The 23,448-nt window shown below is 33.7% G+C and overlaps 4 protein-coding genes across 7 annotated transcripts in view; 1 reads left to right on the plus strand and 3 right to left on the minus strand.

Moving 5' to 3' along the window:
- The first annotated feature begins 1,967 nt into the window (after positions 1–1,967).
- LOC100262269 (UDP-glycosyltransferase 73C3) lies at positions 1,968–7,678 on the plus strand. Its single transcript, XM_059739373.1, is given in 3 exon segments — positions 1,968–2,358; positions 2,360–3,123; positions 6,447–7,678. Coding segments are annotated over 3 exon segments (2,367 nt in total). The 5' UTR covers positions 1,968–1,987.
- Positions 7,679–11,522: 3,844 nt separating this feature from the next.
- LOC100246902 (UDP-glycosyltransferase 73C3) lies at positions 11,523–21,901 on the minus strand. 3 transcript variants are annotated; one of them, XM_059739213.1, is made up of 3 exons: positions 21,565–21,773; positions 20,718–20,784; positions 11,523–13,380 (listed from the first exon to the last, which is right to left on the minus strand). In XM_059739213.1, the coding sequence occupies exon 3, from the start codon at positions 13,203–13,205 to the stop codon at positions 11,721–11,723; it is 1,485 nt and encodes a 494-aa protein (XP_059595196.1). In that variant the 5' UTR covers positions 13,206–13,380; positions 20,718–20,784; positions 21,565–21,773; the 3' UTR covers positions 11,523–11,720. The 3 variants fall into 3 exon arrangements, with proteins under 3 accessions (XP_059595196.1, XP_019077180.1, XP_019077179.1); XM_019221635.2 differs by lacking the exon at positions 21,565–21,773 and having other exon boundaries at positions 20,718–21,550; XM_019221634.2 differs by lacking the exon at positions 11,523–13,380 and having other exon boundaries at positions 18,652–20,784; positions 21,565–21,901.
- On the minus strand, positions 14,768–18,493 carry LOC109121410 (UDP-glycosyltransferase 1). The gene has a single exon (XM_019221636.2). The coding sequence runs from the start codon at positions 16,564–16,566 to the stop codon at positions 15,082–15,084; it is 1,485 nt and encodes a 494-aa protein (XP_019077181.1). The 5' UTR covers positions 16,567–18,493; the 3' UTR covers positions 14,768–15,081.
- A 105-nt stretch (positions 21,902–22,006) lies between the features above and the next one.
- The window catches only part of LOC100243631 (protein SHOOT GRAVITROPISM 6), a 59,316-nt gene continuing 57,874 nt past the window's right edge, over positions 22,007–23,448 (minus strand). For both annotated transcript variants that reach the window (XM_010655698.3, XM_019221632.2), the window contains 3 exons: positions 23,276–23,369; positions 22,714–22,821; positions 22,007–22,629 (listed from right to left, as the gene is read on the minus strand). In XM_010655698.3, the coding sequence (XP_010654000.1) occupies positions 22,471–22,629; positions 22,714–22,821; positions 23,276–23,369 (361 nt within the window). In that variant the 3' untranslated portion in view covers positions 22,007–22,470. The remainder of the gene's footprint in view (positions 22,630–22,713; positions 22,822–23,275; positions 23,370–23,448) is intronic.

Here is a 23,448-nt window from a genome sequence, read left to right on the forward strand (position 1 = left end):
TAATATTTCTTTATTTATAAATTATATTTAATTTTAATAAAATTTTAAATTTTAAAAATAAAAAATTGAAAAGAGTTGAAATTTTTTGTATAAGACAGAGAGAGGAGGGTATGGATTTCCCACTGTTGTCATCCTAATTGAAGTTCAGTATTATTTACAATTATACCATAAATGATTTTTTTATGTAGAAGGAAAAAGTGAAAAAAGTAAAAAAATTATATAAGGGATAAAAAGGAAAACCAAATATACATTAAAAAAAAAGTGCACAATAAAAGGAATTAATTAATTATTTAGAAAAAAAAAGGTAAAAGATTAAGTAAGGGAAAAAAAGCAAATGAAAAAAATAAAAATAAAATTGAGAAGTAAAAAAAAATAACCCTAATTTACTAGTCATGGACCTCATGGTCTTATAAATGTTCCATGTTTATAGCAACTTTAAAATCTGCCAGTGCCACACAAACCTAAAGATCGGTTTTCTGTCATGGCCACCCAATCCAACTACCCTGTGACGCCCTAAGACCCTGACGATCATTTCACACTTCAAACCCGAAAGCTTACAGTGTAACCTGACCCAAACAATTGTCTTGTAATCGGAAGTTACCAATTACCAAATACCTGTTCAGAGTAGCGGAACAAATTTAAAATCCTCAAAATTCAATTTCAAAACTAAAACATCCACTATCCAAAATCCATTATCCAAATATTTGCAAACTTAAACAATTCAAGTACTAGAACAAATTTTAAAATCTCCAAAACTCAACTTTAATCTAACATAAAATTTGAAAGATCAATATCCAAATAACTTCCAAATACCAAAAGATCCAAATGAACACAACTAACAGTTAAACAAAATCCAATATAAAATCCTAAGTCAAATTCTAATGATGACCATTCCTCAACCTAACCATCACTCCTCACTCGAACTAAGGGTACTTGAAAAGTAGTCAACAAATGGGAATGAGCTCACAACCCAATAAGGAACATTAATGCAGTCCATGGATCAAATATTTCAAACTCACTTGAAAAATAGGAGATATTGTAATCAATCATTTTTATAAAGCTGTGAGTAAATTTTTTTTTTTTTTTTTGCCAATACATTCAAAATTTCTAACTGTATGCATTTATTTCTGATTCAAACAATTTCATAACAAATTCAATCAAAACATTCCAATAATTTATTTACTCTGGTCATCAAACATCAAACGGTGTCCAGTTAGGTGAGACTTTTCAAATGGGTGGCTAGCCTCAAATTGTTCCTTTAAGGTGGACGGAACCAAACACTACTAATACTAGTAACCTCTAACCGAAACCCCTAGAGGCTGGGGTTCAAATCAATTACATTTCCCACCAAGAAATGTAAATGTCAACTATTATATCCCATTAACAAGGGTCAAAAGTCAACTATTATATCCCGTTGACAAGGGCCAAACAAACCAGAGTCAAATATTTATTTCATTTATTCAAATTTACAACATATAATATCTCCACATTTATTTGTCAAAAACATAATATAAAATTCTAACATACTTTTCATGCAAAACAAGTTTGATCCATGCATAAAACGGAATATAACTCAAACGTTTTCAAATAATGTATATATATATAAATTGTTTCAAAAAAAAGAATTTAACAACTGCATTAATTTTCCTTACCTCACAAGAAGTCCTCAAAAACTTTGGAGAGAAAATAATCCTGAAAATCTACTCTTCACCTATAGAGGTTTGTTCTTCAAACCTTGAAATCTAATCTCAACTTCACGTTCTCTGGAAACTCTCTACGAATAGGAATGCGATTCAGAAAAGAACAAGAAGAAAAAAAAATTTTATTTATACTTAGGGTATTATTCGTAAAATTACTTTTTCACCCCTCTTCCATTTTATTAAATTAATTAATTAATTAATCTAATATCATTATTATGAATTTCCTAAATTACCCTTTAAAAAAAAAACTTGGGCGTTACATACCCTCACTTCCTTCTGGTTCTCTCATGTCCCAAAGCCATCTCATTCCTTTCACCGACATGGCTAAACTCCTCGCCCTTCGGGGCATAGCCATTACCATTATTATCACACCCCTCAATGCGATCAAATTCAAGACCATTATTGATCAGGCAATCCATTCCAATCTCAACATCCAATTTATCCCTCTCCAATTTCCCTGCCAACAAGCCGGTTTGCCTTAAGGACGTGAAAACATGGACAGTATCCCTTCTCCGGACTTGAACAAACAATTTATTTTAGCATCTAGTATGCTCCAACAACCTCTTGAAAATTTGCTTGGACATTTGAAGCCGCCGCCTAGCTGCATAATTGCTAGTGTTTGTCTTCCTTGGACTCGGGATGTTGCCGTGAAGTTCAAGATTCCATGGGATTTCTTGCTTCACCCTCTTGTGCTGTAAAAACATTGAGCGCTCCGACGTTCTCAAGAGTGTGGCAGCTGATTCAGAGTCGTTTGAGGTACCGGGCATGCCTGATAAAATTGAATTTACGAAGGCCCAGTTACCCCCAGGATTTCAACCAAGTTCAGATGACTCAGGATTTGCGGAGAAGATGAGAGCCACAGCCATTTTGGCGCAAGGGGAGGTGGTGAATAGTTTTGAGGAGTTGGAGCCAGACTACTTGCTGGAGTACAAGATATTGGAGAACAAAGTTTGGTGCATAGGGCCTGTTTCTCTATGTAACAAAGAGATGTCAAATAAGTTTGGGAGAGGCAACAAGGCCTCCATTGATGAAAACCAGTGTTTGAAGTGGCTCGACTCCAGAAAGCCAAAGTCTGTGATTTATGCTTGCTTTGGCAGCCTATGTCACTTTTCAACTTCACAACTCATAGAGATTGGTTTGGGCTTAGAAGCATCAAACCGTCCCTTCGCTTGGATAATTAGACAAAGTGATTTCTCCTTTGAATTAGAGGAACGGTTGCTGGAAGAGAGGTACGAAGAGAGAATCAGGGGGAGAGGTCTCATAATCCGAGGATGGGCACCTCAAGTATTGATATTGTCCCATCCAGCAGTAGGGGGCTTCTTAACACACTGTGGTTGGAATTCTACCGTTGAAGGAATCTGCAGTGGAGTTCCAATGATAACTTGGCAAGGGGTTTTTCCCTATGACATTGTTGATCCAAGATGTCACGAGCCAAGTCAATCAAAATGGACCAACCAAAGAAATAGTATAGTAGCTTCCAGAGATGGTCTTTGCAATTCGCAAACATTTCACTGAGAATTGTGTTTTGGCCTAGGCCCAAAAATTAACATTTGATCCATATAATTTCCATAATTGATGGAAATGATATAAGATATTAAAAGATCAATATATCCTTTAAATTTTTATATATTATCTTTTAAGGATATAAAATAGTGATGGACTAAAATACCCATTGACCTTTCATATAAGTTTTTTTTGTCTTTATTGCACCACTATTCATACAACTATAATAATTCTATTTTAATAATTTGGATTTTTTTATTGTTTTTAATTTTTTTTTTAAAAATTGAAAATCAGCATTATTTTCTATTTTAAATTATAAATAAAGAAAAATTATGTTCAAAAACTATTTTAAAAAATACTTTCTAAAAAAATAGTTATATGATTTATATTTTTTATATTTTATTTTTTTTAAAACATTTAATTAAAAAATGAAAACTATTTTTAAAAATAAAATTGAAAAGCTTGTTTAGTACTATTTTTTATATGAAAATAATAAAAATAATTAAATTTCATTCATTGATTATCCATTTCTATTATTTTTCATAAGTTATTTTAATAATAAAATAAAAATATATAGTATGTTTACAATTAAACAAAGAAATTGATCAATTATGTATTTTTTGTGGGACTATCTTTTACATGAAAAATAATTAAATAATTAAATTATATATATTTATTACTCTTTTTAATTTTTTTTATTTTTTTATTTTTTGTCTAATAGAAAATTTTAATATATCCATACTTAACAAAGTAATAAATCAATTGTGCATATTTTAATATATTAAAATAAATTAGTTTCTAATTTAAATAAAAAAAATGAAATAAGTAAATAAATTTGGGGTTATTTCTATTTTTTAACATATCTTATATCAATATTTTTTATGGTTAAATAAATTATTTATTTATTTATTCTTTAATTCCAAAAAGTAAAATGAAATAAATAAATAAATTTGATATTTTTTAACTGATCTTATATTCATATTTCTTATTGTTAAATAAATTTTTATTCTTTTTTCTTTATTTCCAAAAATAAAAGGAAATAAATAAATAAACTTGACTTAAATAATAGTTTTTAAGTAATTTTCTGTTTTATTTTTAATTACATTTTGCATTGAAAATAAAATAAAATAACTTTTTATTTGTTTTAATTATTTTAAATGTCAAACTATTGGGAACATAGTTTACACACTCATGTGGATATAATTTATATATATATATGAAATTTATACGATTATACAATGTTATTACACTAATTGTACAAGGAGTGTACAAAACTGTACATTTTGAACAACTTTTTTTTTTCTTGTCATCTAAGGATTATACGTTCTCCTACCACAAATTCTTTTATTTTATGTACTTTATTTAACTCGCATATAACAATTCAAATACTTACCTTAATAATGATATTTAGAGAAAAATTTTGTTTTTACATTTTATATCATTTTTTAAATCAAACCATTGGAAACATGATTCACACATCATATGTGGCACATAATGTATGCATATGGATGAAATTTGCACCATTGTACAAGGGTGTTATACTAACTGTACAAGGTAAATGTTCAATTGGACAAGATAAATGTTCTAACTGTATAAAACAAATGTTTTAACTATACAAGAGGTATACAAAGTTATTCTTTGTGAAAGATTTTAATCAATTTTGGACAACTTTTTTTTTTTTTTTTTTTTGTCTTGTCATCTAAGGATTGCACAATCTTAAGGTACACATTCCTCTATTACACACTCATCTTATGCACTTATTTAATTCGCACATGATAATTCGAATAGTTATCCCACTAATGATGTTTGAGACAAAATTTTGTTTTTCCATCTTCTACTATTTTTTGAAACAAACCAATGAAAACATGGTTAACCTACCTATGGTTACACGTTGAGTATGGGGTATATGGAATTTGAGTCACTGTATAAGGTATTTACACTAAGTGTACATAACAAATATACTAATTGTACAAGGATATACAAGACTATTATTTATGAAGGATTTTAAGTGATTATAAAAAACTTGTTTATTTATTTCTCCTAACCGAGAATAAATGACATTCCTTGCACACATTGGTTAAGCATACATTCATCTCATACATTTTATCTAACTTGTATATAGTCATTTGAATAGGTACGTCATTTATGATGATTGTAAAACAAAATTATACAATAATTTTTATTTTTTTTAAAACCAAACCAATGCAAACATGGTTAACCGACCTATTATTAGATATTAATGAGATGATGTATGAAATTTAAGTTATTGTACAAGGGTATTACACTAACTGTACAAGACAAATTTATTAATTGTACAAGGGTGTACAACACTACTTTTTATTAAGGATTTCAAGTGATTTTGAAAACTTTCCCATTTTTTTCCACTCAAAGATTTTTTTCCCAACTCAAATTCTCTCACTCAAGAATTGTTTCCAATTTTATTTTTAAATTTCATCATCAAAATTTTGTAATTGCATATTTTGTTTTTTTAGTTTTAGCAATGTTCTTTCTTTCCACTATTTTTTTTTTAATGAAATTTTATCCAAATGAATCTATATTTAAAATTATAATCATATTTATCAAATTTTTTACTAAGATTATCTTTAATTCTTTTAATATATTTATACTCATTTATTTAAAAAATAAAAAACTATTTTTTTTTTTTGGTAAACATGTTCTATTACCTTTCAAGTAAAAAGATATATACATATATATATATATAGTGAAGTGATAGTCAATTTTTAAAAAATTTTAAAATATGGTTAATGTAGAAAATATAAAAAATAATTAAAAATAAGAGAAAAATATAAATGAAAGGGTAATATAAATTTAAAATAAAAAATGAAAATTAAACTAAAAGATAAATACAAAAAGATAAAAAATATTTAGATTATAAATCCCAAAATTTTTATCATTACTTATAATAAGAGCAAAAAGATTCAATATATTTAAAAATGAAAAACAAAAAAACATTATTGCTTTTTATTTGACGTAAAATAGAAATATAGATTGGAAGAAAAAAAAAAGTTAGAAATGAGTAATACTTAATAGAGAATAGAAAATGAAAAAAAAAACACAAAAAAATTGAAATTCACATTCACTTGTACCTATGTAAGGGTTAAGGATATTTTAGAGATTAATGAAAGACAATATCCTTCATTTTAATTTTCATACTTTGTTTAGGTCTTGGGTTTAAATATGCATGTTATATGGACCAAATGTTAATTTTTGGACCCAATTAAGCCCAAAACATGGACAGTATCCCCTCTCCGGACTTGAAGAAACAATTTTTTTTAGCATCGAGTATGCTCCAACAACCTCTTGAAAATTTGCTTGGACATTTGGAGCCGCCGCCTAGCTGCATAATTGCTAGTGTTTGTCTTCCTTGGACTCGGGATGTTGCCGTCAAGTTCAAGATTCCATGGCTCGTCTTCCATGGGATTTCTTGCTTCACCCTCTTGTGCGGTAAAAACATTGCGCGCTCCGACGTTCTCAAGAGTGTGGCAGCTGATTCAGAGCCGTTTGAGGTACCGGGCATGCCTGATAAAATTGAATTTACGAAGGCCCAGTTGCCCCCAGGATTTCAACCAAGTTCAGATGGCTCGGGATTTGTGGAGAAGATGAGAGCCACAGCCATTTTGGCGCAAGGGGTGGTGGTGAACAGTTTTGAGGATTTGGAGCCAAACTACTTGCTGGAGTACAAGAAATTGGTGAACAAAGTTTGGTGCATAGGGCCTGTTTCTCTATGTAACAAAGAGATGTCAGATAAGTTTGGGAGAGGCAACAAGACCTCCATTGATGAAAACCAGTGTTTGAAGTGGCTCGACTCCAGAAAGCCAAAGTCTGTGATTTATGCTTGCTTTGGCAGCCTATGTCACTTTTCAACTTCACAACTCATAGAGATTGGTTTGGGCTTAGAAGCATCAAACCGTCCATTCGTTTGGATAATTAGACAAAGTGATTGTTCCTTTGAAATAGAGGAATGGCTGCTGGAAGAGAGGTACGAAGAGAGAATCAAGGGGAGAGGTCTCATAATCCGGGGATGGGCCCCTCAAGTATTGATATTGTCCCATCCAGCAGCAGGGGGCTTCTTAACACACAGTGGTTGGAATTCCACAATTGAAGCAATCTGCAGTGGTGTTCCAATGATAACTTGGCCAATGTTTGCGGAGCAGTTCTATAATGAGAAGCTGGTTGTCCAAGTCCTGAGGATTGGAGTAGAAGTAATTGTACAGTGGGGAGAGGAAGAGAAGGCTGGGGCATTGGTGAAAAGGAATCAAATAAAGGAGGCTGTGGACAAGTTAATGGATGAAGGAAAGGAAGGAGAAGAGAGAAGAGAAAGAGCTAGAAAGCTTGGGGAGTTGGCAAAGATGGCAGTAGAGGAAGGGGGTTCTTCCCACTTGAATACGACATTATTGATCCAAGATATCATGGAACAAGTCAATCAAAATGGACCAACCAAAGAAATAGTATAGTAGCTTCCAGAGATGGTCTCTGCAATTAGCAAACATATTACCTGGAGTTGGTGAACTCATCAGTCATCACTGAATCTCATACAGTGAAGAGAGATGAGTCGTCCTTGCCTTGGTCACCGACGAACAAAATGGCCACTGGGATCACCTTCAAATCAGCAAAAGCTGCAGTGGAGCTAGCATCAGACTTTAGTACACATAAATATACTAGCTATTTATTTGAATTCAGATCCAGTAGAAGCTTGGACCATTGAGGTCATTTAGGATGGTCCGGGAGTTATATTTCTGTTGGTCTAAGACTTGGCTTTATATTGTTTTTGTTTTATTTTAGTCTATGAATGTGATTACGAGAGTTATGCTTTGTCTTTAAATTAAATAGAGATCTGTTGCTGTGCCACAGAGTGAGCCCCTGCAATTGGTGGTGGAATAGGATTGCTGTGCCTTGACCAAATAATTGGTGGGAGAGGCTGTGATTCAAGATAAAAGATGGGTGTTATCAAGGGTCTTTTAGCACTAATTTTTATTTTTAGGTTATTAAAAATAATTTCAAAATTATCCCAATTTAGGGTTCCAAGATAAATTTATCTTCTCAAAAAACATAGATAGTATCAACAATATTTTTTGTATTTTAGGATAATTTTCTCCTATAATTTGACATTATTAGTAGGAAAAGAACAACAATCTACATTACACCAAGTAGATCAACCGGACAGAGAGGAAAATATCTAAGAAACTAGAGCAACAACATGACCAATTTAATCAAAAGCGACAACCCAACACTCTCCATCTCCCACCCTTTTAACTATGGCTCCTCCTCCCCCAGCATCTCAGTCTCAATGTGGAGACTTTTTCCTTCCCCATGGAAGGAGAAGTCATTTAAAAATGACACAACTCGGTTCCTTAAAGAAAAGGCATCTTGGAAATGCAACTATTGTCCTACAACTATGATTATTGTTCAAAAACTATAACCTGTACCAACTTGACAAATAATAATAAGGATCAACCTTGACATGCCAAGAAAAACAACAATATTATTTCTCAATATGGGCCCCATGTTACATAAAAAAGGGATGATATGTGAGATTTTTTTATAAGAGTATGATAGTTTTAAAAAATAATTCTTAAATTATTGTAACAGGAAAAATACTTCCAAATTTATCATGTAGAAAAGAGGGAAATTTTTTCTTTTAAAATCGCATCTTCAAAAGATGATTTATAACATTTTAAAAAAATTATATAAAGAAAAATTATATTTCCAAGATACGATTTCTAAAATTCTATTTTTTATATGAAAAATTGTCTTTTGAAGATAAATAAATAAATAAAAATTGAGAAATCGTCAAGAGACGATTTCGAAAAAAAAAAGTGAGAAATTGTCTCTTGAAGAGACGATTTTCAACAAAAAAAAAAACTTCAAAAATCTAGTTTTTCATTCTCTATTATACTCATACAATAATACAATTATTATAAATATATATTATAAAATTAATTAGTTTTATTTATTAAATTTAATATATAAATAATATAAAAATTTTAATATAAGATAAATAATATTTATCTATTATTAATTTTTTACTTTGGAATTAAAAAAAAAACTATTATAAAATTTATGTGAAAATTGTCTCTTTAAGAGACGGTTTTAACAAAAAAAAAAAAAAATATTCTCTTCAAAAGACAATTTCTCAATTTTATTTTATATTTTTTTATCCAAATCGTATTTTCAAGAGACAGGTTCTCATATAAAAAAATTGAATTTTAGAAATCATTTCTTAGAAAGATGATTTTTTTTTAAGAATATAATTAAACTTTGCTCACTTTTATCTAAATTTATATATATATATATATATATATATATTATTGCTTTCCTTAGTATTTTTTTCTCACTTTTTTCTTAACATTCAAATGAAAAAAAATTATATTTTTTAACTTTCTTTTTCCTGTTTAGTTGGTGTTTTCCAAAAAAATCAAATAAAATTTTACTTTTTTTTTTCCTTAGCATATGTAAATGTTACAAAACCATTTTTGTAAAATTACGTTTGGTTCTAAAAAAAATTTCAAAGAAAAAATATAAAGAAATCTAAAGATAAAAAAAATTAAAAATAATTTCTCTTATTTGATTGACCATAAAAAGTTTCAAAAAATTAAATTATTGAAAAATACACTTTCCTTCTATTTCCCTCAGGGAGAAAATTTTTCATCTTATTTTCAATTTTTTTCTCGTAATATTTAGATATAAAAAAATGGTTTTCCTTGTCATTTTTTTCTCCCCTTCCTAACACTAACAAACCAAATACAAACTTAGCATTTTTGTCCTTTGCATGTACACTTTCAGCAATTGCTGCTGACTTTTGTAAACAAATAAATATGATGTGACAAGCATTCATTCGGAAAATATACTAACAGTCCTCTATATTAGATTATAAACATCTTTCTTAATCAAGCAATATGTTTTTCTATAAATATTGTTCATAAATATGACAAAAATCATAAATACATGTATATTCCAGTAACTTTCAAATATCCTCCATTAATAATATCCTCTTTATCATAAATACGATTTTTTTTATAATTTTTTTAAAATATCATAAATCATCTTTTGAAGAGATGATTTAAAAAAAATATATATTTTTCCTACTTAACAAAAATTACGATAGATTTGGAATTATTTTTCTCACTATAATAATTTAAAAATTATTTTTTAAATTTATCGTACTCTTATAAAAAATTCTAATATGTATTTTGTATACAAAATATTTAGAAACAAAACTTATGTTCCAATGACTCGTATTATTGTTTACATTAGTTATAAAATACATTTCTAAATTTTTTATATTTCATTTTATTTATATTATGTTGGGAAAAATCACAACCCTCAATTACAACAAGAAAAATAAAATAAAACATAAAAAATAAAATATTTATGTGATTCAACTATGTCCACGGAAAAAAGGAACAAAAATTTAATAATAAATTTAAAAAATACATATTTCAAACCCTCTCAATCTTTCTTTGTCCAAAACCCAATACACTTTTTGTCTATTTTTCTCCATTACTTTTTTCCTTTTCTCTCTCTAAAACTAATATAAAACTACATAAGTCGTATGTGTTAATCCTAAAACAATAATTTCATAATTTTAATCAAACTCCAAAAGATAATTTACTAAAACACAAATTTTATAAATATTGACTTTCCTAAAAATTAAAATGAATAATCTTCACATTGACTTAAATTCTCTCGATTCTATCAAATTAATAAAAATAAACATGTGTTAAATTCAATATACCGTAAAACGTGACTTCAAAAATGGTTTTTTTTTTTCATGTGGATAGCCTGGGTGCATCACACTCAGTTTTATTTATTTATTTATTTTTCACATTTGGATTTTTAAAATTTTATTTTTAAATTTTTTATTTTAGTGTCAAATAAAAGTTTGAGAAATAAGATAGAGAATAGAAGAAAAAGAAGGAAAGGGAGTAGAAAATGAAGAAAAATGAGGTTAGGGTTTGGGATGTCTGTGTTTGGAGGTTGAAAAAGAAGATGTAATTTAATTGATTCTTCTACATGTAAATTTTAATTTTATTTTCTTTAAAGAAAGAAGAAAAATAGTGTATTCACCTTTAAAGAAACAAGTATATCTATTTCACTCCGGTTGGTCACACAACTCACACGAGACGTTCAAAACAATGCAAGTATGCGGCAAGAACAGTACGATGGCCATAGCTACAGTTGAGGTGGGCTTGGGCTGGTTGGGGCTTCTTTACCAATCACATTACCAAGTCTCCTTTCCATGGCTGCAGAGAGTAACTAATAGCCAATAGGGTTGATTTTGCTGACGATCCTTGGAAATCATGAATGCCTACCGCAACTTATTACTTATTACTTATTTCAGTTGTTTAAAATGGGCACCATCAATGTACTAATTTCATCCCTTTTAACCAAATATTTCTTTACAAAATATCTGACTTACCAGTTACCATCTCTTCAGCAGGGTAACCCTCAGTTTGAAAAGTTACAGAATTTAGGGGCACAATGAGGTCACTCTCTTCATGTCTTGGTTTGATTGCATGTTACTTGTTGCATAATATCTTGGATCAACAATGTCATGTTGAGATAAGAAGAGCCCCCTTCTTCCATTGCTCTCTTTGCCATTTCCCCAAGCTCCCTAGCTCTTTTTCTTCTCTCCTGGCCTTCTACTCCTTCCTCCATCAGCTGCTCTATGGCTTTCTCCACCACTTCCCTCTTCAGCACCACTCCAAATTTCTCTTCCTCTCCCCACTTCACCGCGAACTCAGCCCCCACCCTCACACCAATCCTCAATACTTGTACCACAAACTTCTCATTATAAAACTGCTCTGCGAACAGCAGCCATGTTATCATTGGCACGCCCGCGCAGACCCCTTCAAGCGTAGAGTTCCAACCACAGTGTGTCAAGAACCCCCCTATTGCTGGGTGCGACAAGATCAGCACCTGCGGAGCCCAACCTCGGATCAAAAGCCCTCTCCCTCTTGTCCTCTCCATAAACCCATCTTCTAATAATATCTTCTCCAACTCCTGTGCATTCTTTCCCTCCTTTATAGCCCAGATGAAAGGTCGGTTAGATGCTTCTAGGGCTAACCCAAGCTCCATCAGCTGCAGAGGAGTAAGCCTACTGAGGCTCCCTAAACACGCGTAAACCACAGAGCTGGGTTCCTTTGAATCAAGCCAATTGAAGCACTGTTTTTCATCGATAGAGGCCTTGTTGCCTCTCTCAGCCTTGTCCTTGTTTTCCTTGTGGCACAGTGACACCGGTCCTACGCACCAAACTTTATCTCCTCTGACCTTTCGGAATTCTTTGACATATGCTGGTTCCAGTTCCTCAAACGTGTTAACCACCACCCCATATGCAGCTAGTTCAGCCTCTCTTATTTGGTTCCTCATCTCTCTCAAGTCCGTTCCACCCATATTTACAGCTCCAGGTAACTGGGCTCTAGTTAATTCGATACGATCAGGCAAACCTGGCACCACAAAGGGCTCCCCTTCCGAGACCTTCTCATGTACCTTGGAAACGTGTAAATTGTGTGTGCACAGCAGCGAAAAGCAACTTATTCCATCAAAAACAAGCCGCGGAATCTGAAACCTGCGAGCTGTATCATCAGTCCACACAAGATTTTTATCAGCAATTATGCAGCTAACACGCGGCTGTAACTCATCAAACAAATTTTCCACAGGTTGTTTTAGCATGCCAATGCCAATGAGGAGATTTCTGAACAAGTCTCGGGAGGGGAGACGATCCATGCTTTCACAACCCTCTGGCAATCCGGCTTCTACAGATGGGAACGGGACTTGGAGAAGTTGTATTCGGAGTCCAGAATCAACAGCTCGATCAATAATGGTAGTCAACCCAGCTGCATTGACAGGGGTGGTGATAACAGTGACGATGACACCATGCTGTGCCAATAGCTTGGCAATGTCTATCATGGGGATTAGGTGCCCAAGGGCCAAGTGGGGAAGCAAAACAAAGTGAAGCCGATCGCAATTCTGTGAAGCCATTACAGCTGAGGATTGAAGGTGATGGAGAATGGAATTGGATGCCGCTTTGGAGTTTCAAGTCTGGGTGGGGCCTTCAGCCTCCATCCTCTATTTTCTGCTGATGTAGGTCCAAGCTCTGTGTGTTCTTGACATCTTGTCCGCTAGCCGCTGCTGGTGGCGTAAGAGCTTACGTGAGCTGATGTGACATGTTAGGTGGGGTTAGTCCAAAATGCTATAAAAAATAAAATAAAATTGAAAAAAAAAACGGATTAAAAAATTTTGCAAAACTTTTCTCACCAGAAAAAACCTGAAAAGATATTTAAAAATCATTTAATTATGTTTGGTTTTGGAAATTTCAAGAAAGAAAATAAAAAAATATCTATAATAAAAAGAACAAGATAAAAAGAATTATAAAATTTTCTCTTAATTGCTCGTTGAAAAACTAAAAACCAGTTAAACTATTTAAGAATATAATTAAACTTCGCTAACCTTCATCTAATTTTTTTTTATATATATTCTATTGTTTTCCTTAGTATTTTTTTCTCACTTTTTTCTTAACATCCAAATGAAAAAAAATTATATTTTTTTAACTTTCTTTTTCCTGTTTAGTTGGTGTTTTCCAAAAAAATCAAATAAAATTTAACTATTTTTTTTCTTAGCATATGTAAATGTTACAAAACCATTTTTGTAAAATTACATTTGGTTCTAAAAAAAATTCAAAGAAAAAATATAAAGAAATCTAAAGATAAAAAAATTAAAAATAATTTCTCTTATTTGATTGACCATAAAAAGTTTCAAAAAATTAAATTATTGAAAAATACACTTTCCTTCTATTTCCCTCAGGGAGAAAATTTTTCACCTTATTTTCAATTTTTTTTCGTAATATTTAGATAAAAAAAAAATGGTTTTCCTTGTCATTTTTTTCTCCCCTTCCTAACACTAACAAACCAAATACAAACTTAGCATTTTTGTCCTTTGCATGTACACTTTCAGCAATTGCTGCCGACTTTTGTATACAAAGAAATATGATGTGACAAGCATTCGTTAGGAAAATATACTAACAGTCCTCTAGATTTGATTATAAATATCTTTCTTAATCAAGCAATATGTTATTCTATAAATAATAGTTCATAAATATGACGAGAATTATATATCCTGATAATTTTCAAATATCCTCTCCATTAATAACTTCCCTCCATTGGCTTCTCTACAATGTCTTTGTACGCGGTTATGTCATATCCAAAAAGTAGAAGGCACTACAGGTACCTCTATACACAAAATAATCAAAATATTGGAAAGTATAAAATGAAAATTAAAAAAATAATAATAATAGTGATGATATAAAAAAACAAACTTAAAAAAAAATTGATAAATTAAATAAGAATACATATATTCAAATTATTTTATGAAAGAAAATAATATATGTGTAATAAAATTTATAAAGTTAAAAAATTAAAAATATATTTAATATTAGAATAATGATCTCATTTAAATATATTCAAGAATATAAAAAGCATTATATATATTTATAAATTTATATTTTTATTACATTTAATTAGTATATAAAAGATATAAATAAAAACTTATTAAAAAGATTATCACAATGGTTTGTTTTTATATTTTTAACAATTAATTATATAAAATTTGAAAATGAGATAACTAAAATGAAAAAATTACATTATTTTCCGGAGCTATTTTGATAAAATAAAAAATAAAAATAAAGCCAAAAGATTCACCACCACTGGGAATGTAACGGAAAGTAAGGAGTGATATCAACTACGGGTGAAAGGAGGTTTCCAGTATGAGGGAGTACGAGAGATTCAAAGCATACAGGTAGCCTATTGGGAATCCATCTTTCGGTTTCCTGGTTGACTGGATCAACAAATCTGTTTGACTCTTAACTCGTATCTTTGCTTGAATGCACCGTTGCATGTTGCTTGATATTTTCTATTAATAGAGCAATATTGTGGTTGGAAGATCCTCCTTGTTCCATAGCCTTGTTTGCCATCACACCAAGTTTCCTTACTCTTTCTCTTCTCTTTCTACCTTCCGGTCCTTTATCCATTACCTTGCTTATAGCCTTCTGAACTTCCTCCCACTTAACCAACACGCCAAACTTCTCTTCCTGCCCCAGTTGCACAGAAACCTCAACTCCTACACTGACACCAATCTCCAGTATTTGTACAATTAACTTCTCATTATAAAATTGATCAGCAAAGAAAGGCCATGTTATCATGGGCAAACCAGCAGAAACCGCTTCCAGTGTCGAGTTCCAACCACAGTGTGTTAAGAACCCTCCAACTGCAGGATGAGACAAGATTAGTATTTGTGGGACCCAACCCCGAATCAGAAGGCCTCTTTCTTTTGTCCTCTCCTCAAATCCATCATCTGATATCCATTTCTCCATCTCTTCTGCTTTGTGTCCTCTTAAAACCAAAATGAACGGGCAGTTTGAAGCTTCTAAGCCTAACCCAAGCTCTATTAACTGTGGCGGAGTAATGTTACTGAGGCTTCCCAGACACGCATAAACTACAGAGCTCGGCTCCCATGAATCTAGCCACTTCAGACACTGGTTTTGATCGGTAGAAGTATTATTACCTCTTTGAGCCTTGTCTATATCCTCCTTGTGGCAGACTGACACTGGGCCAATGCACCAAATTTTATCTCCTTTCACCTTTCTATACTCTTTGACATATTCTGCTTCCAACTCCTCAAAACTATTAACTACTACACCATCAGCTACTAGTTCAGCTGCTCTTATTTCTCTGCGAGTATCATTCAAATCCGAGAAGTTTGAACTGAAGGCTCCTGGTAGTTGCGCTCTGGTTAATGTAATCCGATGAGGCAAACCAGGCACCACGAAGGGCTCCGATTCAGAGACCTGCTCATGAACCTTCGTAATATGTAAATTGTGTGAGCACAAAAGGCTGAAACAGTTTCTCCCATCAAAATAAAATCTTGGAACTTGAAACTTGCGAGCAGTATCAGCAGGCCATGCTAGATTTGCATCAGATATTATGCAGCTTGGACTGGGTTTCATCTCTTCAAATAATTTTTCTACTGGTTGTTGCAACATTCTAATAGCAACATAGAAATTCGCGAGTAATTCTCGAGAGGGGAGATTGTCCATGGTTTCACATCCCTCTGGTAACCCAGCCTCATGGGATGGAAACCGGAGTTGGATAACTCGAATCAGGAGCCCAGATTCTATTGCCCAGCTGATAGATGTATTGAACCGACTGGCATTGAGGGGTGTGGAGATTATAGTGACAATCAGACCTCGTTGTGCCAGTAGTATGGCCATGTCTATCATGGGAATGAGGTGGCCCTGGGTCATGAAGGGTATCAAAACAACATGAAGCTGGTGGGATTGCGAAGCCATTGCAATTTGGGGGGGTTGAAGAGAATTGGTAAATCAAACCATAAGGGTTTCAATTTGTAGAAAATGGGTGCTTGTTTAGGTGTGTGTCTTGTGGGATTGGATGGCTTGCGTGGAACTTGCGTGTGTTTCTAGTGCTGGTGACGCAAGAGCATACATAAGCATGGAGATTTTCTGACAATTACTCCAGGGTCAAATGAGTTCATTCTGTCCCTAAAAAATATTGTTCAACTTGAACAATTAAATTAGCAAATAACGCCACCTTAACTAATAGGGCAAGTGAGTTCATTCTGTCTCTATACAACATTGTTCAACTTAAACTTTTAAAAAAAGTCGATAACGCCACCTTAACCTCTAAATCCAGTCAACAATGCCAGCTAGAAACACCAGTCTCTATAAAACGAGTGTCTGTCAGAAATTTAATAAAAAATCTCGAATCAACATCATAATTTTGCTTTCATTAGACTCGGAACACATAATAAGGTGTGGTAATAATGATATCATCCTTGCTAAGACAAAACCTTACTCGATGGGGACTCTCTATAGCACCTGCCCCATGTAGTGCAATACTCGATATGTTTGTGTGATAGAAGAATGGTTTTAACGAATGTAAGTGTACATTGCCAAACACCACTCCATGATATGTTTGAGTGGTAGAAGAATGGTTTAATGAATGAAAGCGTACTCTTCCAAGAACAAACCTATCAACGGTAACCTGACAAAACTTTCCAAATATTTGAGCCTCTCTGGTGGCTCAAATAAAAATGTTTTAGAAGATATTCTCATTGTCAGAAAATGGGGAAAAATCGGCATGATAAAGAACCAATAGGTTTTGGACACTTGCATATTAACATGAAAAACAATATTCTTAATATTGTTTCAAAAACGACCAATATAGGAAGCATCATTAAAAATAGTTTTAAGAGGCATAATGATGAACATATTTGTTGTGTCACTATCATTTTTTTCAATTTTAAGAAAAGAACAATTCCCAATTCCACTACCAAATATGTCCTCTGCTTTCATTTTAATTTTGCCAACATAAAATTTCTTATTTCCACCATCAAACTAAAATGCCTACAGATTTCTTTTTCTGTTTCTATAATTTCATAAAAATTAACCAAAACCTCCCCTGTCTCCAACCTAACTAGCACTTGAGCTAGATCTTAAGCACAGGTTCTTACAGTGGAATATTTTATAAATTCTTGCTATCAAGGCCTGTTTTGAAATTTCTGAATCTAAATAACAAGACTTTCTGGTGAGGCAAGTTACACTCTAAATCCGGACACATAAGGATCAAGAAAGAGATGGGGGCATACCAACTGAATGCGTCACATTCTAAACAGTGTCTACAGGCATTCAGATCAATGGATGAGTATTTTCTTCACTCATATGCAATCAGATCTTCAGATGGAATGCAGATAGCATTACCTTAGGCATGCACATTCAATTCCCATGGCAATCCTTAGGAAAGAACCAACAGTTACACATGTGCCACCTTTTCAACTAAATGAATCAAATAAGCTGAGAAACTAAAATTTCTTCTCGTTGAATCAAATCTGGCTGTCATTTACTTACTTTTGATTTACTCTGAACACTATATCCAACCAGCAAAAATAATAAGAATCACCCATATCATCCTCTAATTCATATGAGTTAGATGGCGAGTTCTTGTATTCTGATTGTTGAGAACTCTTGATCTGTCCAGTTCAGTTTAATTTGTTTCATCTTTCCCAATGAAAGAAAATGACTTCCAGTGATCTTTTGAGTTCTGCTTAATTTTTTGTTCCTAAGAAAAGAAAAGAGACCTCTCCCACCCTACAAAGGTGTATTGCTAGTAAGAAGAACTCTGGAGCAACTTTCAATAGAAGTTGAGACAATAATATTAAAAGGAGTTGAAAAACTAAAAGAGAAGTAGTGATTCAAAAGGTGTATAGTGGATAAAGGTGATTTAGAGAGCCACCTGATGGTGGTGAATCTGGCTTGAACAGTAGTATTAGAGAAAAAGAAGTTAATAGAAAAAGGAAGAGAACAAGATGCAGAAGAGCATTGACCTCAGCAATTTTCTGAATATCCTTGTACCGTCAATCATATAACTAGCAAAGTTCAATTCCAAATCATAATGAAGTACAAGCCTTTAAACAAAAGAAAAGGTAAGATAAAATTCTAAATTTCTAATTAACTTAGTTGTGTACTAGGATTTCCAATAGTTTGTTGGAGGATATAATGGATTAGTCTTTTCATGTTAAGATAAGAAGAACCCCCCTCTTCTATTGCCTTCTTTGCCATCTCTCCAAGTTCTCTTGCTCTTTTTCTTCTCTTCTCTCCTCCTTCTCCTTTATCCATAACCTCGTCAATAGCCTTCATTACATCCTCTCTCTTCATTACTACCCCAAATTTCTCTTCCATTCCCCAAGTCACAGCCGACTCAACTCCCACACTCACACCGATCCCTAAGATTTGTACTACTAACTTCTCATTTATAAACTGTTCAGCAAACAGAGGACAGGTTAGTATAGGCACACCAGTGCATACCCCTTCAAGGGTTGAATTCCAACCACAATGGGTTAAAAATACCCCAATCGATGGATGAGACAAGATTAGCATTTGAGGGGCCCAACCACGGATCAAGAGGCCTCTCCCTTCTGTCCTCTCTTCAAATCCCTCCTCTAAAATCCATCTCTCCAACTCTTTTGATTTCTCTCCTCCTCTTATTACCCAAATGAATGGCCGGTTTGATGCTTCTAAGCCTAAACCAAGCTCTATAAGTTGCAAAGCAGTGAGGCCAGAGATACTTCCAAGACATGCATAAACTACTGAGTTAGGCTCCCATGAATCAAGCCACCTCAAACATTGGTTTTCATCCACTAAGGCCTTTTTACCTCTCTCTGCCTTATCTAAGTTCAACTTGTTGCAAGCTGACACAGGGCCAATACACCAAACTTTATCTCCTTTAATCCTTTTATATTCTTTCACATATCTTGGCTCCAGCTCTTCATAAGTATTAACCACAATCCCATCTGCTATAGATTCTGAAGCTCTCATCTGGTTAAGAATGCCTGTCAAGTCTGATGAATCCGGATTGAGGGATTCAGGTAGTTGGGCTTTAGTCAATTCAATCTGGTCAGGCAAGCCCGGCACCAGAAAGGTCTCCAACTTGGAGATGCTCTCATGGACCTTAGAAGCTTCCAAATTGTGTGAGCATGAGAAAGCAAAGCAACTCATAGCATCAAAATAAAGCCTTGGAATTTGAAACTTGCGAGCAGTATCAGCAGTCCATGCAAGATTCTTACCAGAAATTATGCAGCTTGGACGGGGCTGCAACTCCTGAAACAATTGTTCCAGTGGTTGCTGTAACATGCTAGCAGCAACAAAGAAATTCCTGATTAAGCTACGTGAAGGGAGTAAATCAACATTTTCACACCCCTCAGGCAAGCCAGCCTCAACTGCTGGAAACTGGAGTTCAAGAAGATGGATCTGGAGTCCAGACTCAACAGCACGGTCAATCATTGATTTGAATCTTGTAGCATTCAAAGGTGTGGTGACTACAGTGACAATGACACCATGCTGTGCCAATAGCCTGGCCATATCTACCATAGGTATAAGGTGGCCTGGGGCCATGAAGGGTATCAAAACAAAGTGGAGCTGAAGGAGTTGTGAAGCCATAGCATCAGGAGTTTTAACAGAGGAATTGAATGAGAAGAGTTGGAAATAAGGTGATGCTTTGGAGTCTAATTTCCAGGGTGGGTTCTAGCAGGGTTACCCTGTGGTCATTAAATACATAGAGACAGTGTTATATGTCTGCCTGCTTATCATGATAAGGGCTGATGTTGATTGTTGAGCGCCTTCTTTTAGGATGTCAACATACATGTAGGTGGAGAAGTGAAGACAGACAGTGTCATGTCAACAAGCTTGTTTTTCAGTTCCTCTGTCATTGGTAATAACTAATTTCTACTTTTGCCCTTGAATTTTCAATCTTCTTCCTACCCAAATTTCCTCATGCACCATAGCTATGACAAATAGTATAACAACAGATAAACAGATAGAGACAAACAATAAATATTGAATTACAGGGAATTAAAATAACAATGATGATCATCAGTTCTCGAACAACTGCTGAAAGGAAACCTTAAGAGTTCAAAACAGAACAGTACCTTTGGCCTGATTGATGAACTTACACGGTTACACCACAGTCCAAGTCTCCAATACAAAAAATGATAGCTAAGTGGGGATTCCGACCATCCAGGCACAAGAAAAACAAATTAAAAAAAAATAAGTCAGATATTTGTTTATGAAAGAGAATGAGGAAACAAAAAAACAGAGTTTGTAAAAAACGATTAAACATATTAGAAGTCATTTTCAAGCATTTTCGCCGCTTAGATATTTCCGGAACCGAGTGGATGTGTGGATCTATAAAGATAAAAGAGATAAGTCCACCTCTTGACATGGAATGCACTGACTTGAACCATTAAGGCCATGGGAGTCGGACACACGTGTCTAACATCCATGTACAATCCACATTTCCAAGAGTAATTTGCAGAGGATGCGAACCCTAATAATTACAGGAAGACCTATTTTCAAAAGAATCTAGTTAAATGCCCTTCATTTGAAGCACTGTCCGAAAACACTCCTGTTCAATTCTAAAAACCACTCGAGTACAAATTGAAGAGGAACTCTAAGAAAATATGAGAAAATGTAGGAAAATCTTCAATTTTTTCACTCAACTATCTTTTTGGAATATTCTTAGGGTTTGTGCTTTAAATTCCTAAAATTTGTAGAAGGTTCCAATGAGATGGAAATCGGAGGAGCTAAACAAAATAAATAAAAAAAAATAACATTTTTAAATAAATAGAGATGATGAGAAATTCCTCAAGATAAGATAGTAGACTAGAAATCTCGAACCAAAATTTTGAATTTTTCTTTTTTCATAAGCCAGACATGGTTGGTAATAGAATAAAAAGATGAGAAAAGAGAAGGATAAGGCCAGAGAATTGAAGTTACATGAGCAACGAATGAGTATGCGAGGATGATATTTTGGCGAAGGTCGTGGCTGAAATTGGCGGGTGGTTGCGTTGATTTCCTTGCTAGAATCCCCGCGAATTCAACTCGTCAGGCGTAGTGTCTCTGTCTGAACCATGAGATAACGCACCATCTACAGTTAGAGAGTTGATCACCAAGGCAGAATAAAATCACTAAAGTCACTAAAAATCAGAATAAAATCTGTCTGTCTGAACTATGAGATAACGCACCATCTACAGTTAGAGAGTGTAGACAGTTGGTAAAGTCACTAAAAGTCAGAATAATTAAATCATAAGTCATAACTCGCTAGCGGTCCCTTATTTGCCGGAGTTACAAACCTAATTTGAGGGAAAAGGAAAACCAATCTTGGCACAAGCTTGTTTTAATTAAATCATTATATCACATCCTGAAGATGGCATCAAACTTAAAACAACACAAACCTCTTCCATAATTTTATTACTGAAACCAGAGTGAGCTCTGGTTCTTTCTGGGTACTGTTCTCAAGTCTGGCGCAACGGTAGTTTACAACAACACAGCCTAAATAATAATACAATCCTTGTGGGTTTGTGATATCATTACAAATAGATGCCTCTCAAATAACTTACCCATTCCCCACTACATACACAGGCAACTGTACATCTTGCAGAAGAAACGAAAAACAAAGAAAAAACATATACAGAATATCATATCCAACTTTGACGCACCCATCAAAAAGTGACTCACTTCAGTCCACAAACCAACATGATCAACTTCGATCATCTTGTTCCCTGGGTGGCCTAACCAGATCCTACTCAATCCCAAGTGTGATCCAATTCAAACCTCAAAAGGCAGCAATAACTTTTTGCATTTATCATTGTGCACTACTACTGGTTTCCAGTAGACTCTGAATCATGGCCTTTCCCTTGCTGAGTCTGCACGATCAAGTCCGGAAGCCCTCCACTGGAGCAAATTCGTTGATTTTAATAGCAAACCAAGGGCAGAGGAACATGTGGCTCTAACGATTTCATCTGCTGAGTGACTCATTTTGCTTATCAACATTCCAAACACCTAGGGAGAGAGAGAGAGAGATTTATTATTACATATAAATATAATTATTTTAACCATAAGTGGCCACTGCATCCCAGGCATTACCCGCGTGTAATATAGAGCCAAAATATGTTGATCATCCGATACAGATAGCATGCTGCTTGAGAAGTAAATGGCATTAGCTTGAATTGTCGGCCAAGGAGCATCAAAAGCCTGCATCATGAAAAAGGAGATCTACTCAATGTTGCTAAATCATATTATTAGCTTATGGTCACTAGGAGGTACAAGCACAATTTGCAGAGTATTGCACTGTTCTCCCATTTCAACTCCCAGAGTTTGCATGGAAAATTTAAGAGAGGATAATTAAATAAAATTGTGAATAAATAGGGGCCAAATTCAACAGTATGGAAAATGCCTGCCAAAAAAAAGGACCATAACCCCACGTGTTATTCCTGGACATAGCACCATCATAAAAGGTAATCCCATTCCTACTATTTGGGGTTTGCTACATGAAGGCCTATGATTCAATAGAAGATAAGGGAGTAGAGAGGAATCATGTTACCAGCTCCATTTGGTTGTGACATTGTATGCAGTTATCACATAACTAAAGCCCAGTGACTCAAAGAGAGAGAGAGAGGGAAGGGAGATGCTTCAGCAGGGAGCAAACCTGTATAGTTGATGCCATATAAGTATCAACCCTGGAGGATAGACGTAGAGAGAATTGCTTTGAAAGGTCTCTGACAAAGTCCTCATAATCACTTCTGAAAGACACAGGGACTCCAGTCCATCAGAATGAAGCACTTGGAATGAAATAGACACTAGTTTCAGAACCTTTGTTTC

Source organism: Vitis vinifera, chromosome 8 (assembly GCF_030704535.1).
Source record: "Vitis vinifera cultivar Pinot Noir 40024 chromosome 8, ASM3070453v1".
Taxonomy (NCBI): Eukaryota; Viridiplantae; Streptophyta; class Magnoliopsida; order Vitales; family Vitaceae; genus Vitis; species Vitis vinifera.

Bases quoted from the DNA above. Each gene is read 5' to 3' on its own strand.
- LOC109121410 (XM_019221636.2), bottom strand. From the start codon at position 16,566: ATGGCTTCGCAATCCCACCAGCTTCATGTTGTTTTGATACCCTTCATG.
- LOC100246902 (XM_019221634.2), bottom strand. From the start codon at position 20,229: ATGGCTTCACAACTCCTTCAGCTCCACTTTGTTTTGATACCCTTCATG.